This window comes from Lampris incognitus, chromosome 4 (genome assembly GCF_029633865.1).
Source record: "Lampris incognitus isolate fLamInc1 chromosome 4, fLamInc1.hap2, whole genome shotgun sequence".
In the NCBI taxonomy this organism is placed as follows: domain Eukaryota; kingdom Metazoa; phylum Chordata; class Actinopteri; order Lampriformes; family Lampridae; genus Lampris; species Lampris incognitus.
Window position 1 is genome coordinate 3,190,048 of NC_079214.1, and position 17,378 is coordinate 3,207,425.

Here is a 17,378-nt window from a genome sequence, read left to right on the forward strand (position 1 = left end):
CTTCCGCTTTTGTCCACGTGGGGGCGCAAAGTCAATAATACAAACCTCGTAAGATTTAAATATTGGAAAAGTGGAAAGGAGTGTCTCCATAACCTTCAGTTTTCCCGGGTGGGGGACCGGTGGTTGTGATGCGCCCTACCATTATGAACAGCGCCTCCTACAGGTGATGCTGTGGGTGGTTCCAGGGTAAAACAGCCTGAGCCGTGAGAAGAGGCGGTCGGCTGCTGTCTTTTCCCAACCATGTCGTGTAACATTAGGGTCCATTAGAGAATGGGGAAGTAAACATGTCGGTCCGAGAGGAAAAAAAGAGTTGAGTTAAATGAAATAATTGACCCATTTGCTTTGTTCTGACTAAGCCACTGTAAGCTGTAGTTCTTTATCGGGGCCTTTTCCAGGTCATTGCCGCGGCCTCCAGTCTTGCCAGGTGGGGCCAGATGTGAGCTCCTTCCCGGACCCGTGTCCTGGTCTGGGGAGTTACCTGTCTGTCGACTATCGCTGCAGAGATGGTAAGACGTTCGTCTGCACACCCCGTTGAAGCCACAAGATTGTCTCATGTGAAATGTAAGATGGCAGCTGTGAGGGGTTTGGTGAGTGGTGCACGTGTGCTGGGGCAGGTTTGTATGTCTGCAACAAAACCAAAACAACTTGGTCTCAAAAGACCTTCAGTCAGGTCACTGCAGGCAACCAGAGGTCTCACACACACACACACACACACACACACACACACACACACACACACACACACACACAAACACACAGGTACAGTAGGATATATACAGATGACCATTTAAATTCAACATTCAAGTTAAATAACTAGACTAAATCTACATGTGTTATTCTCTCCCTGTACATCCATCACGCTGTCATTTGCTGCTTTTCGTCTGTGTGTGTTTTCCTGGCTGCCTGTGACAGACCTACGGCATAATGGATGTAGCTGAGAGTTCATGTGTTCAGTATATGTTCAGTATATGTTCATTAGTATAACTGATTCTGCTGTTTACGCCGGGTTCGTGTAGATGTGCTTCTTGGCCGCATCTTGAGGTGAGTTTCCCCCTTCACTGTGAAGCGCTTTGGGTGTCAAGATAAAGCGCTATATAAATGTAATCTTTATTATTATTATTTGTCAGATGGATCCCTCCATCTCTTATGATTTCAACTATTCTTACGTTATCTATACAGATTCAGCAAGTAGCTTTTCATTGCTAGTCTTGAGAGTCGATGATCAGTGCTGAGCCTTCAGGGTAAACCAGTTTAAATTTAATTCTAGACAAATGATTCTTACACAGCCGTTTCTGTTTTTCCCAGGGCTCCACTTGTTGATAAGTAAACTGGCTGCTGTTTTTGACAACGTCACCATCACCGTGAAGTGGCTCCTCCATCCATTTCAGGGCAACCTCAGCTGCACACTGAGTGCCGGGGACGGACACACCATCGAGCCCTACAGCCCTGCACGGTGAGCCTTCACGGCGGGCCTGCATGTTGAGTCTGCACAGTGAGCCTGCATGGTGAGCATTCACGGCGAGCCTGCATGGTGAGCCTGCACGGTGAGCTTGCACGGTGAGCCTTCACGACGAGCCTTCACGGCAAGCCTGCACGATGAGCTTACACGGTGAGCCTTCACGGCGAGCCTGCATGGTGAGTCTGCACGGTGAGCCTTCATGGCGAGCCTTCACGGCGAGCCTGCATGGTGAGCCTGCATGGCGAGCCTGCATGGTGAGTCTGCACGGTGAGCCTTCATGGTGAGCATTCACGGTGAGCCTGCATGGTGAGCCTGCACGGTGAGCTTGCACGGTGAGCCTGCACGACGAGCCTTCACGGCAAGCCTGCACGATGAGCTTACACGGTGAGCCTTCACGGCGAGCCTGCATGGTGAGTCTGCACGGTGAGTCTGCATGGTGAGCCTTCATGGCGAGCCTGCACAGTGAGCCTGCACGGCGAGCTTGCACGGTGAGCAAGCCTGCACGGCGAGCCTATACGGCCACGTTCAGCTCTCGGCAACAACACAAACCTTAAAAAAGTAGAAAAACGAATACATTATTCAGAGTATTTTATTCATATTTAGTTACTTCAGTAACAGTTATACTAATGTCACTGTGACTGAGGTAACTATTTTATGACCAATACAGTATTGTTGTATGTTACGTGAGTGTGTCTCATTTTGTCTCTTTGTTTCTCAGATTGTTGTCTGTGTCTCTTTTTCTATGTCCCTCTGTGTGTGTGTGTGTGTGTGTGTGTGTGTGTGTGTGTGTGTGTGTGTGTGTGTGTGTGTGTATGTGTGTGTGTGTGTGTTTTGCTTATGTGTTTACTTGCATGTATGCAGTAGGTCTGTGTGTGTCCCTCTGTGTGTGTGTTTTGCTGATGTGTGTACATGCATGTATGCAGTAGATCTGTGTGTGTGTGTGTGCGTGTGTTTGTGTCCGTAGCTATCTGAGCAGGATGGATAAGACAGAACGCTGTCTCAGGATATATGACTACTTGATGTGTATTTGAGCACTGACAGCTGTGCTTGTTAACGAGTATCTGAACAGTGTTTAATAGACAAATAATAGGACACTTATAAGCTCCAACAACACACCTGTTAACATTAGCAGACATTCTGATATTATTAATAACTGTGTTGTTAATACGTCTTGAAATGTCTCTGGTGTCTTCTTCTTCTTTGATCTTAACGTAACCTCTTCCTAATAACACTTACCAGACTAGACTTTCTAGACCAGTGTTTCTCAACCCAGCCCTCAAGGAACCCCTATCCTGCAGATTTTCATTGTAGCCCTGCATAGGTAGCCCTGCTTGTACTTACTCAACCAGTCATCTCATAGCACTTAATTATGCAAGGTGTGCAAACTCAGACATTCATTGCTGATTGGTTGAATAACTACAAACAGGTACCTATTCAGGATTGCAAAGAAAATCTGCAGGATAGGGGTTCCTTGAGGACTGGGTCGAGAAACACTGTTCTAGACCAAAGGATTTGTCCTAACCTGAACCATTTAGGAGTTTGTGTCTAAATCAACCTTCAGCTTCAGAAATGTCAGCTCTGGATTATAATTTCATGTTGTTTTCAAATTTTCTTGTATTTTTCTTAATCAATTAATTAATTCATCATCAGCTGCTTCTCCGGGGTCGGGTCATGGTGGCAGCAAACTAAGTAGGGCACTCCAGATGTCTCTCTCCCCAGCAATGCACTCCAGCTCCTCCTGGGGCATCCCAAGTCATTCCCAGGCCAGATTGGACATGTAGTCCCTCCAGCGAGTTCTGGGTCTACCCCAGGGTCTCCTCCCAGTTGGATGTGCCTGGAAAACCTCCAAAGGAAGGCGCCCAGGAGGCATCCCAATCAAATGCCTGAACCACCTCAACTGGCTCCTTTCAATCCGAAGGAGCAGCGGCTCTACTCTGAGCTCCCTCCGGATGTCCGAGCTCCTCACCCTATCTCTAAGTCTGAGCCCAGACACCCTACGGAGAAAACTCATTTCAGCTGCTTGTATCCGCCATCTCACCCTTTCGGTCACTACCCAAAGCTCATGACCATAGGTGAGGGCTGGAACGAAGATTGACTGGTAAATTGAGAGCTTTGCCTTCCGGCTCAGCTCCCTCTTCACCACAACGGTCCGGTACAACATCCACATTACTGCTGATGCTGCACCAATCCACCTGTCAATAACCGCTCCATCCTACCCTCACTCGTAAACAAGACCCCGAGATACTTGAACTCCTTCACTTGAGGCAAGAACTCATCTGAACCCGGAGGGAGCAATCCACCATTTTCTGGTAGAGAACCATGGCCTCAGACTTGGAGGTGCTCACTCTCATCCCGGCCATTTCACTCTCAGTTGCAAACCGCCCCAGTGCGTGCTGGAGGTCGCGTTCTGATGAAGCCAACAAAACCACATCATCTGCGAAGAGCAGAGATGCAATTCTGAGATTCCCAAAACAGAAACACTCCTCACCTTGGCTGCGCCTTGAGATCCTGTACATGAATATCACAAACAGAATCAGAGAGGGAGAACCTTGGCGGAGTCTGACACCCACTGAAAACGTGTTTGGCTTTGTGCCAATAATACGAACACAGCTCTCACTTAGGTTACACAAGAACTGGATGACTTGTAGCAACTGCCTCGGTACCCCTTACTCCCACAGTACCCCCCACAGAGGTTATACAGTTGTAAGCCTTCTCCAAGTCCACAAAACACATGTAGACTGGATGGTCAAATTCCGATGTCCCCCTCAGCACTTCCGCAAGGGTAAAGAGTTGGTCTGTTGTTCCACAGCCAGGATGGAATCCGCATTGTTCCTCCTGGATCCGAGGTTCGACAATCGGTCAGAGCCTCCTTTCCAGCACCCGAGAGTAGACTTTCCCAGGGCGGCTGAGCAGTGTGATGTCCCGATAATTGGAGCACGCCCTCTGGTAGTGTTTTTCTTGCAACGCTATTATTAAAAATAGTTCAAAGTTGGACCCATTATTGAAACACTAATGTTCAAACATCACTTATGCTTTACTCTCCATGCATGTTGTCTGTTTTCATGCATTTTGTTTTCAGTTTTAAAGAGCTCCATCAAGTTCAGCTTCTCATTACAAAGCTTTTTTTTCTGATACTCATGATTTCATCAGTCACTCATTTTCATACAGCCAGTCAGATCAGAGCAACAAAATATGAAATCCCACCCACCTTCACCACCAACTCTTGCTTTTACTTGTCACTCAAAAGTCAGCTCATGAATATTAATGAAGACTAGGCCACTCCCTCACAGTTCTCCAAGCAACTGAGAACATTTATGGATAAAGGCCTAAACCATAACACAATTTTAGTAATTTACAAATAATTGTTGCTGAATGTTTTATTACGCCGTGTTCAAGGTTTTTAGACTTGAATGGTTAAATCCGATAACTAATTTTGGGCCAGCTTTAAAAATTGTAAGACAGTTATTAATATTTTTAAGTCCTCTGCTAATGTTAACAAGTGTGCTGTAAGAGCTTAGAAGTGAGCTATTACTGATTATTATTATTATTACTTATACTATTTCCAGCTACTCATTATAAAGTATGACCAAAATACAACTTTATTATAAAGAGAACATCTATAAGGGGGTATCTAAAAGCAGTGATACTGTTGGGAAACACATTACTCATGCTGTATAGTCCATGTCTTCCGCTGCACAGCAGTCTCATTGTGCTGGCTGTGGTTGGGTGTGTGCAGGTTGGAGAGCAGTGTGATGCACAGATACACTACGCCGGGTGTTTTCCTGGTCAGGGTAGAGTGCTCCACCAGCGACTGGCATGTCACCGCTCACAAAACCATCTCCGTCCTGGAGCCTGTCGGACAGCTCGGTGTCATACGGTGCTTTAGCAGAAACCTTTCAACAGACAGCAGTGAATGCATGGCTGTCTATGGAAGCCCTTTTAAAGTCCAGGTTGAATTACAGGCAGGTAAGTACACCAAAGGAAAATTTAGATTTTTCTGAATTTACCGTGTCTGAGTGAATTCTTAACCTGTGTGCTGTGTGAGCTACAGTGGTATGGGGCTTCGCCTGCTTTTGGGAAACCCTGTGACCTCTTAATTTAAAAAAAAGTCATTAAACTTTTTAGCCTATTTAATTCTTCATCATTGACACAAGATTTACACTTCTTTTACATAATTTACAGTGTGGGAGTGCAGGAATGAGGAGACGGAGAGATCGAGTCGAATAAATTCTGTTTACTCGCAACACAAAACAACACCGATACAGCACAATCTCTCATGGCAACCAGCTGACCGCTAGGCTGCTGTAAACATGGCTCAACCCCGGAAACTCTAAGCAGTGCCTACGTCAGCACTCTGAACGTCTGCCTTAAAGGAGCAGCAGTCCCTGGTGAATCTACCCTGAATTGTGTATCACCACACAGGCCCCCCCAGAATTCACCATCACAAAAAAATGCAAAACAGTAATGTAACACAAAAGTACTCAGTGAAACACAAACAGCCAACAGGCGAACAGTCCTCAGTGAAACAGTCAACGTCTCGGGGGGCAGACCAGGCTGCCAAAACGGCTGCGCTGAATGGGTATGGGGTTGGGGACAGGGGCAGGGGACAGAGCCAGAGCCCGGGCAGGGGCCGAGGCAGGGCCAGGGGCCTGAGAAGGGGGGCATCCACGCTGCGAGGGCAGGGCCAGTTCGACCGGCCCACCGAGGTCCAAATGGGCAGGCTTGAGACGGTCCACCGAGACCCGCTCCGGCTTGCTCCCCATGTCCACAACAAAGTTCTTAGGCCCCGCTTCCAGGACGCGGAAGGGCCCGTCGTAGGGGGGTTGCAGGGGGGTACAGTGGCTGTCGTGGCGGATGAAGACGTACCTGGCCGACAGCAGATCCTTGGGGACGTAGGACTGAGGGAGGCAGAGGTGAGATGTAGTGATCGGAGCGAAAGCGTTGGTACTGTCCTGGGCCAAAGCCCGATGAGAAGCTGCTGACCAGGAGGCCACAGCGTCCAGGAGAAACTCACCCAGGACATGCAGCGGCTGGCCGTAAACCAGCTCGGCAGACGAGGACTGGAGGTCTTCCTTGGGGGCAGAGCGAAGGCCAAGCATGACCCATGGGAGGCAATTGACCCAGTTGTTGTCCGTGAGGCTGGCACGAAGAGCGGCCTTCATAGACCGATGAAACCGCTTACAAAGTCCGTTGCCCTGCGGGTTATCCGCTGTGGTGCAGTGGAGCTTCATCCCCAGCCTCTCCGTGACTGCAGTCCAGAGCTCTGACGTGAACTGCGGGCCCCTGTCAGAGGTGAGGTCAGCCGGCATGCCAAAACGTGCCACCCAGGACCTGATGAACGCCTGAGCCACCTCAGTAGAAGTAGTCGATGACAGGGGAACAGCTTCCGGCCACCTGGTGGTCCTGTCCACCATGGTGAGAAGGTGAGTGAACCTGTGGGAGTGGGGCACGGGCCCACCAGGTCCACATTCACATGGTCAAAATGCCTCTCAGGCAACAGGAATGGCGCCAAGGGGGCTTTGGTATGACGGTGTACTTTGGAACGCTGGCACGCCATGCAGGAGTCAGCCCAGGCCTTGACGTCCTTCCTGAGGCCGGGCCAGACGAAATTGGCCCCTACTAGCTTAGTGGATGCCTTCACACCCGGGCGGGAAAGGCCATGGATAATGTCAAAATCATGGCGCTGCCAGCCGGTGGGCACCATGGGGCGGGGCTGGCCCATGGACACGTCGCAGAGGAGCGTGGTGTTGGTGCTGTCAAACACCACATCCTCCAACCGCAGCCCTGTAGATATCGTCCAATACGCCTGGATGTCCGCATCAGCGGCTTGGTCTGCAGCCATGGCAGTGTAATCAAGTCCCAAGTAAACGGACCCTGCCACTGCCCGGAAGAGGCAGTCAGCGTTGTCCTTGCCAGCCACGTGCCGGGTGTCCGTGGTAAACTCCGAGATGGCAGAGAGCTGACGCTGTTGGCGCTCGGACCATGTCTCGGAGGTCTTGGCCATGGCAAATGTCAGCGGTTTGTGGTCGACGAAGGCAGTGAAACAGCGGCCTTCCAACAGGAACCTGAAGTATCGGGAGGCGAGGAAGAGACCCAGGAGCTCCCGGTCGAAGATGCTGTACTTCCGCTCGTTGTCCTTAAGCTGTTTGCTAAAGAAGGCAAGGGGCTGCCAGGCGCCGCTCACCCACTCCTCACACACCGCCCCGACCGCATAGTCGGAGGCATCGGTCGTGAGGGCAATCGGGGCAGTGGGGGACGGGTACGCCAGCAAAGCGGCATTGGCCAGCGCAGCCTTGGCTTCGTCGAAAGCTTCGTCCATCTCCGGGGACCAGTCTACCTCGCCCTTGACTTCCTTGCCGTGCAGGGCCTCGTACAAGGGCCGAATGCGGTGAGCTGCGTGGGGAATTAACCTGTTATAAAAGTTCACCATGCCCAAGAACTCCTGCAGGGACTTCACAGTGCGGGATGTGGAAAACTGGCGACGGCGTCCTCTCTGGCAGGAAGCGGAACAGCTCCTTGCGGGGAGATGCGGTGGCCGAGGAAGTCGATGGACGACAGGCCAAACTGGCACTTGGCTGGGTTGACTATGAGTCCATGTGCACTGAGCCGCTCGAACAACCGCCGGAGCTGCGTCAGGTGCTCCTCCGCGGATGCACTGGCCACGAGAATGTCATCCAACCGCCGTCAGCCTTACAAACCATGTGCAGGGGGGAGGCCCACGGGCTGTCCAAGCGACTTACAATGCCAAGGCGTTCCATGGTGGCAAACTCCTCCCTGGCGATCGCGAGCTTAGCAGAGTCGAGGCGCCGAGCACATGCGTAGACCGGGGGGCCATCGGTGGCAATATGGTGCTCCACGCCGTGCTTGGCCACCGCTGACGAGAATGTGGGTGTGGTGAAGTCAGGGAACTCTGCAAGCAGTCGTTGATACGTGTCTCCGGCGGCGAGCATGTTTGACAGGCCGAGCGTCCCTGCACCTCCCAGTGTGCAGGGGTATGTAGCGAAAGAGACAGCATCGATCAAGCGACAGTTCGTAACATCCACCAGCAGCCTGAAGGCGCACAGGAAGTCCGCGCCCAGGAGGGGAACCGACAACGCGGCCTTAACGAAGTTCCAGCTGAAACACCGCCCACCGAAACACACCTCCACATACCTGGTGCCGTAGGTACGTATGGGCGTGCTGTTCGCGGCATCCATCGGGGGGCCTTGACCGCGGGCCATGGTGTCCACGGCCGATGCAGGCAGGATGCTACGCTGAGCGCCCGAATCGACCAGCAGCTGCCGGCCAGATAAGGCGTCCTTGATAAACAACAGCCTGCTGTTCTCGCCGGCGCTCATAGCTGCTACTGAGCGCCGGCCCTGGCGTTTCCCTGGATGCTGAAGCTGCATGGCGGGCGACACTGCTTGGCCCTGGCACCAAACTTTTTGTGGTAATAACACAATCCGCTGTCACGCTGGCGGCGGGCAGCCACCGCAGCCGTGGTGCCCGCTGCGTCCTCCAGCGGCGGGGGCGAGGTCTGGGTGGAGAGCATCGCATGAACGAACTGCTGCCGGTTGGCGAGGAAAATCCTGTCCGCTCCCGCACCCAGAGCGCGGTAGTCTTTGGTGAAGGAGAGGGAGGAGCTGGCTAATGCTGTGCGCACAGGCGCTGGGAGCTGCCGTAGAAAAATATGGGTGAAAATTAAGGAGGGGTCCGCCGAGCCTAAAACGGTCAACATCTGCTTCAGCAGCTCAGGTTTGCTATCGCCGAGTCCGTTGAGTAACAACAGGCGATCCACCTTCTCCATCTCCCGACAGCTCGAAGAACTGCAAAAGAAGGCCTTGAGTGCGCCGTATTTTCCCACAGCCGGGGGGCTTCCAGTAGCACCATAGCTCGGGCCGTCGTCCGGGCATCCAACGCCGCCACCACATGGAAATACCTCGTAACGTCCCGCGTTATTCCTCCCAGCTCGAACTGGGCTTCAATGTGCTGAAACCATGGCCGGGGACTGTGCTGCCAAAACTCGGGCAACTTCACCGTCGCTGCTGAGATGCTAGCGCTAACTCGAGCCATACCGTTAGCATCACTCGGAGCCGGAGCGGTGTCGTCATCGCTTTGGGTTGACATGTTCGTTGTCAACGTGCGGGGTCACCAATGTGGGAGTGCAGGAATGAGGAGACGGAGAGATCGAGTCAAGTCAATTCCGTTTACTCGCCACACCAAATGACACTGATACAGCACAATCTCTCCTGGCAACCAGCTAACCGCTAGCTGCTGCCAACATGGCTCCCCCCCGGAAACTCTAAGCAGTGCCTATGTCAGCACTCTGAATGTCTGCCTTAAAGGAGCAGCAGCCCCTGGTGAATCTACCCTCAATTGTGTATCACCACAACAGCCCACTTTGACTGAAATTACACCACAGTTAATGTAATATGACTATAGTAAAGACTAGACTAAGACTAGAGGAAACTATGTTGATATATCATCAAAAACTGACTAGACCAAGCTAGTCTGAAAGGCACGAACTGAGGAAGCCTCTTGGATGAGAGGCGAAACGTCTTCATGGATATATACCAAGTCCAGTTGCACTCGATTCAATTCCTTTGGATAACCATGACCTGGATGAATGAGAACATTCACAGACTTGGTAGGGGATCTCAGAGCTGCAATGGTCCCCAGAGGCTGTTCATGGCCAACCCTTGCCCCGCTGCCTTGTGGGAAGTCTATTGAGACAAAGGCTAGCAACATGTTGGCACACATTAGGCGGTTCTTCGACAGTCTGGAGTTTCCGGCAGCCTCCTGCAGTCATGATGGATAAATGGTTGTCCTGGGTATAAGCCCTTGCCACCAGGAACAACCTGTCATGGCGAAGACAGTGCTACTGAGGACTGTGCACCCCCTGTGGCATCTCCTTGTGTAGGTCTCCACCTTTGACCATGGTGTACAATATCCAGCCTTACATCGGGTTGAAGTCTGGTGGCATTGGGGTGTCTGGCGGCGGGAGCAGGATAGAATTGGCGTGGAAGCTCCTAGTCAGAGCCCTGCACATCAGTGGCATGGGGTATATGGTCGCTAGCAGCTGGGATTGAGTGTCAGCTGCTTTTGGCAGACCCCGTGTGAATGAGCATGTCTTTTTAGGGACCACAGTGCTCACCCCAATTGAGAGGCCTAGAAAAGGTGGCCTAAAAGTTGTCCACTCAACCAACCTCCTGGGTAGGTTACTGCGCCTACAGGGAATTCCATCCTGCTGTAAAAACAAGAAAATTATCCCATTCAAATTGGCAACGTGGGATGTCAGGACTCTCCTTGATAATGATGGCAACGGACCACATCGAAGGGCCGCGCTTATTGCTGAGGCACTGAGACGCTACAACATGGACATCGCTGCTCTCAGCGAAACCAAGCTTGTGGGTGAAGGCTCCCTGAGAGAGGAACGAGGTGGGTACACTTTTTTCTGGAGACGGTATCCCCCTGGTGGACAACATCAGCATGGTGTTGGACTGGCAATCAAGAACAGCATTCTACCCGGTCTCTCTGAAATACCCACTGGACTAAGTGAGAGGCTGTGACATGACCCTCCTTATCCCCCTAGCAAGGGCATGATATGCCACTCTGTTAAGTGCATATGAGGCAACACTACCATCTGAAAATGGTGTGAAGGATGGCTTCTACCAGCAACTAGATGAGGCCCTTTATCCTATCCCCAAAAAGGACAAGATCCTTCTTCTGGGAGACTTTAATGCTGAGGTATGACAGAACAGTGGTATATGGAGTGGAGTATTGGGTAGGCATGGGGTAACACTCGGTGCAGAGCATGGCGTCACCATTATGAACACACTGTTTCAGCAGAAGACCAAATACAAAACATCCTGGATGCCCCCACGATCTAAACACGGGCACCTGATTGATTATATCCTAACACGATGTAATGACACTAGTGATGTCTTCCTGACCCGGGCCATCAGAGGTGCAGAATGCTGGACGGATCACCGCCTAATCATGACCAAGCTCCACATCAAAGTGCGCCCACCACAGCTTCTCAAGAAACCCATAAAAAAGCAACTGAACTGTGCTAAATTGAAGTCAGCCCGAGTACAGAATGAGATCTGTCACTCTGTACGCACAGTGGCACTAGAGTTTGAGGCTATTCTGAGTTCTGACAATTCCATGGATCAGGAATGGACCTCCCTAACCTCATTGCTACATCAAGCTGCAATCGACTCTGTAGGCTACAGAGCCAGAAAACATCAGGACTGGTTCGATGAGAATGCAGACACCATCACATCCCTGCTGGAAACCATGGGCACACAGGGCTACTCTCAACTGCCCTGCATCCACCATCATTCGGTAGCAGTGACGAACAGCACATAAGGAGGTACAAACAACGTTGCGCACTCTGCAAAATACACGGTGGATGAACAAAGCTCACGAGAGTCAATCATATGCTGACAGAAATTATATGCACAACTTCTTCAATTCTATAAAGACTATATATGGCCATAGGAACTGCTCTATCACACCCTTAAAATCAGCAGACGGACTGACAACCCTGAAAGACCAAAAGCGGATCCTGGCAAGATGGGCTGAACATTTCGAAGTCCTACTTAACCAGCACTTATCAACCGACCAATCCATCCTGGAAGAGCTGCCAATTCGTTTGCCCATCCCAGACCTTGACCACTCGCCAACTTTTCAAATACTTGCAGCCATCAACTCCCTCAAGAACAATAAGTCCCCTGGCTGTGAGGTTATCTCAGCAGAACTTGTAAAACAAGGAGGATAGTTGTGCACCAGAAGGCTCTATCAGTACATCCTGCAGGTCTGGGGCCAGGAGAATGTTCCTCAACAATGGAGGGATGCTAATATTGTTACCCTGTACAAAAACAGGGGTGACAAGTCCATCTGCAGCAACAGTCGTAGCATATCCCTACTAGGGGTTGCAGGCAAGGTCCTAGCAAAGGTTGTGCTATGCAGGATGGTGAAGCAGTTGACAGAACATCTGCTGCCATAGTCACAGTGCTGTTTCAGGAAGAACAGGAGTACTGCGGATATAATATTCACAGTAAGACCGCTACAAGAAAAGTGCCACGAACAACATCAGGACCTTTTCATGGCTTTTGTCGACCTCTCCAAAGCTTTAGAAACTGTGAATTGAGAGATACTTTGGAAAATCCTGAGAAAGTTTGGCTGTCCGAGCAAGTTTGTCAGCATTCTGTAACAGTTCCATGATGGGATGGTGGCACAGCTAGCTATAGGAGGACAGGAATCTGCGCCCTTTAATGTATGCATAGGAGTGAGGCAGGGGGTGTGTACTGGTACTGGTACTCCTCAACATTTACCTCCCAGTGTCACAAAACTTTTTCATAAAGATCTGGAAGGCAGTAGTGGGATTACAATAGACTTTAGGCTAGATGGAAACCTCTTCAATATCCGAAGGTTCCGGGTAACCACCAAGTTGTCAGCAGTGCAGGAGCTGATGACTCTTGCTCTTGTAGCTCACACACCAGAAGACCTGCAAACCATTCTTGCCGCAGTTGTGAATGCCTACAGAAGGCTGGGTCCATCAGTCAACACCACCAAGACTGAGGTGTTATGCCAATGGAGGTCCAGCCCCCCCACCCACTATGCCTGTCTTCACTATAAAACACTAACCACTCTCAGTTGTTCCATCTTTCAAAAAAACCTGGGCAGCATCCTTTCTGAGGGCTGCAACATTGATCACGAAATTCACAATAGAATCAAACAAGCCTCTGTAGCCTTCGGCAAACTCTGACGTAAGGTCTTTGAAAACAAACACCTCCAACTGCACACCAAAATTGCCATTTACAAAGCCGTCTGCATCACAACTATCCTATACAGCTGCGAAGCCTGGGTCACATACAGCTGCCACCTAAGGTTGCAGTTCCACATAAGGTGTCTGCAGCGAATTATGGGGATCATGTGGCGTGACCATGGTCCCCATGCTGAGATTCTTGCTAGGGCAAACTGCAAGAGCATAGAAGCCATGGTCACTGAACACCAACTGCACTGGCTTGGGCATGTCATCAGGATGCTTCAAGAATGGCTGCCATGTCAAGTCCTGTACGGACAGCTTCATCTGGGCCGCCGGTCCGCAGGTGGTCAGAAGAAGCGATAGAAACACCAGCTAAAAACATGGCTGAAGAAGTGTTGAATCAACCCCTTGAGACTGGAGCAAGCTGCCATCAACCGTTCCAACTGGTGGGAGATCTGCCACAGAGGTATAGAACAACTGGAAATGGAGAGGAATGTGAAAGAACAACAGAAAAGACTAAGGAGACACACAACCATGCCTGCCCCCACTAACTCACACTTCATATGGCCAACGTGCAATAACACTTGTGGATCAAGAATTGGACTCCACAGTCATCAAAGAACACACCATTAACGAGGAGGGACGTCATCATCAGACTCGATGGACTACCAGCAAGCAAGCGTGTGTGTGTGTGTGTATGCGTGTGTGTGTGTGCGTGCGTGCGTGTTGTGATATTGTGTTGTGATCTGCGAGATACTCTTTGTTGACATATGGTTGAAAAACTAAACTCCTTCGCTCTCATTCATTTTCTGTGGCGGCCCAGATTTGACCAGAAACAACACAGATGTCCTTAGTTTGAATAAAACACCAACCCTTCACTAAGAATTGTCAACATGTTTTGTTGTTGTGTTCTGATTCCAAGTGTGGAGGATGTCATGAAGCCTCAAGTAAATCACATAAGCAAAACCATATTCATGGTGGCAGAAAGTCAGAAACCAGTCAGTTTGACTGTAACACAACAGGAGGGTAAAATTATCAGGTTTTTATTTCTCTGTCTTACAGGAACCAATGTGACCTTGAGAATCCAAAACAGAGAAATGCTGGTTGCAAATTCAATGGTTAACGGCAGCGGTGTCCCTCACAACATGTCGGTTGCAGCCGAGGCCGTGGGGCAGCTCGGGCTCGGCTGCCATCAACTGAGCCTGCATGCGTCCAACAGCATTAGCGGGAACGGTGTGTCTGCACCGCTGCAGTTGTGTCTGATGGAGGAAGTGGACGGCCTGCAGGCGTCCATCGTGGCGGAGGAAGACGAGTGTCCCGATGCTTCAGAACTCCTCATCAGTGTGTCAGTGAGGCGAGGCATCCCCGTCCAGCTCCTCTTCTCTTTGACCGGAGACAACGACATGTTGTCTGAGAACAGAGACCTGTTGAATGCCTCCTCACAAATCTTCCATTTCTTCAACCCAGTCGAAGGTATCTCAACACTTCACAGGACAATTCACCGCTCGTATCCTGGATGTGCACGTCAAGGAAATACCACGTTGTCTGTAAAACTTGAACCACTGTAGTGCAGCTCGTATGTACAGAGAAAATGGTATTTTCCTGTTCAAAGAGCCTGTCCTGCAGTTACCACATGTCTCTCTCTCTCTCTCTCTCTCTCTCTCTCTCTCTCTCTCTCTCTCTCTCTGTCGCTCTCTCTCTGTCTCTCTCTCTCTCTCTCTCTCTCTCTCTCTCTCTCTCTCTCTCTCTCTCTCTCTCTCTCTCTCTCGCTCTCTCTGTCGCTCTCTCTCTGTCTCTCTCTCGTTCTCTCTGTCTCTCTCATTCTCTCTGTCACGCTCTCTCAGTCTCTCTCTGTCACGCTCTCTCGGTCTCTCTCTGTCTCTCTCTGTCACTCTCTCTCTGTTGCTCTCTGTCGCTCTCTTTCTGTCGCTCTCTCTGTCGCTCTCTCTGTCGCTCTCTCTCTGTCTCTCTCTCGTTCTCTCTGTCTCTCTCTCGTTCTCTCTGTCACGCTGTCTCAGTCTCTCTCTGTCACGCTCTCTCGGTCTCTCTCTGTCTCTCTCTGTCACTCTCTCTCTGTTGCTCTCTGTCGCTCTCTTTCTGTCGCTCTCTCTCTGTCGCTCTCTCTCTGTCGCTCTCTCTGTCGCTCTCTTGTTCTGTCTGTCTCTCGTTCACTCTCGCTCGTTCTCTCTCTCTCTGTCACTCTCTCGGTCTCTCTGTCTCTCTCTGTCTCTGTCGCTCTCTGTCTCTCTGTCACTCTCTTGGTCTCTCTGTCGCTCTCTCTGTCGCTCTCTCTCAACAGAGAGCGTTTTGGTCGATGTAGATGGCGTGAGTTTGGTCGAGCAACTCACCATGGTCCATTGGTTGCACGACGCTGTAGTTACTGAGCCTCATGTTGTTTTTGAGTGCAGTCTTGCTTTAACTCACTGTTTGTAATATGAAATACCTTATGGACTGCAGCAAAACATTCCAGACAATGAACACAATGTGTGTACAATACAAACTGTCTTGCTGTAGGACTCTCAGGGGTGAAAATAAGAGCCGTGAATGTCTTCTCTGCGGCGGAGGTGGAGGTGGACCTGGAAAAGATCATGAAAGCTTGTCAGAATTACTCGGACGCCTCAGATGAGCGTGGAAACACAGTACGTACTGAAATACCTGCAGATAGAGACAGTTTGTGCTCTGTACAAATGAAGTCCCTCGGTGTAAAATGCTGTCAAAACATGATCAGTTCTTCTTATAAGTCCTTCCAGGCCGGGTATTGTCAGCCACAACACAGTGACCAAAGCAAATTCAGACCAGTAGAGATGCTGATGTTGTTTTCATCTTTAGATGGAGAACATGAGCATTCCCAGTTCAGACCAGTTTATAATTGTGGCCTCTGAAGACACACTGGTGGACCGCAGTCAGAGTCTCATACTGGAAGTGAATGGGACAGGGGAGCTGACTGGAAGCCGAGGAAACGTATTTGAATGGAGATGTGGTAAATAACACCAGCGTTTCAGTTTTACTGATTCATCCTACCAATATCATTAAAAACAGCCTCATTTTATATTCAACTTTCAGGGACAAAAGTGCTTTAAAAGTAGTTTAAAAGTTATATTCAAGGGCGTCTGGGTGGCGTGGCGGTCTAGTCCGTTGCCTGTCAACTCAGGGATCGCCAGTTCGAATCCCCGTATTACCTTGGGCTTGGTTGGATGTCTGTACAGACACAATTGGCCATGTCTGTGGGTGGGAAGCCGGATGTGGGTATGTGTCCTGGTCACTGCACTAGCGCCTCCTTTGGTCGGACGGGGCGCCTGTTCAGGGGCAGGGGGAACTGGGAGCAGTAGCGTGATCCTCCCACGTGCTACGTCCCCCTGGTGAAACTCCTCACTGTCAGGTGAAAAGCGGCTGGTGACTCCACATGTATGGGAGGAGGCGTGTGGTAGTCTGCAGCCCTCCCCGGATTGACAAAGGGGTTGGAGCAGAGACCGGGACGGCTCGGAAGAGTGGGGTAATTGGCCAGGTACAATTTGGGAGAAAAATGGGGGGGGATTATATTCATGAACTTTGTCTTTATCTTGATAATTAAGGGAAAAATCAATACAAAGACTGGATTTATACTACACCTACCTCTGGTCCGAGTTCCCGTATGGTAGTAAACTCATGTCATCTCTAGTTCGAGTTCCCGTATGGTAGTAAACTCATGTCATCTCTAGTCCGACTTCCTGTATGGTAGTAAACTCATGTCACCTCTAGTCCGACTTCCCATATGGTAATAAACTCATGTCATCACTAGTCCGACTTCCCGTATGGTATTAAACTCATGTCATCTCTAGTCCGACTTCTTGTATGGTGATAAACTCATGTCATCTCTAGTCCGACTTCCCGTATATTAGTAAACTCCTGTGATCTCGAGTCCGACTTCCCGTATGGTAATAAGCTCATGTCATCTCTAGTCCGACTTCTCGTATGGTAATAAACTCATGTCATCCCTAGTCCGACTTCCCGTATGGTATTAAACTCATGTCATCTCTAGTCCGACTTCCCGTATGCTATTAAACTCATGTCATCTCTAGTCCGACTTCTCGTATGGTAATAAACTCATGTCATCTCTAGTCCGACTTCCCATGTGGTAATAAACTCATGTCATCTCTAGTCCGACTTCCCATGTGATAATAAACTCAT

General features: G+C 50.2%; 1 protein-coding gene across 1 annotated transcript in view; it reads left to right on the top strand.

Moving 5' to 3' along the window:
• LOC130111537 (polycystic kidney disease protein 1-like 2) overlaps positions 1-17,378 on the top strand; it is a 94,489-nt gene that overhangs the window by 7,685 nt on the left and 69,426 nt on the right. Inside the window, 6 exon segments of the mRNA XM_056278762.1 lie at positions 396-506; positions 1,306-1,453; positions 5,196-5,425; positions 14,274-14,684; positions 15,726-15,850; positions 16,041-16,172. Of these exon segments, the coding sequence (XP_056134737.1) occupies positions 396-506; positions 1,306-1,453; positions 5,196-5,425; positions 14,274-14,684; positions 15,726-15,850; positions 16,041-16,172 (1,157 nt within the window).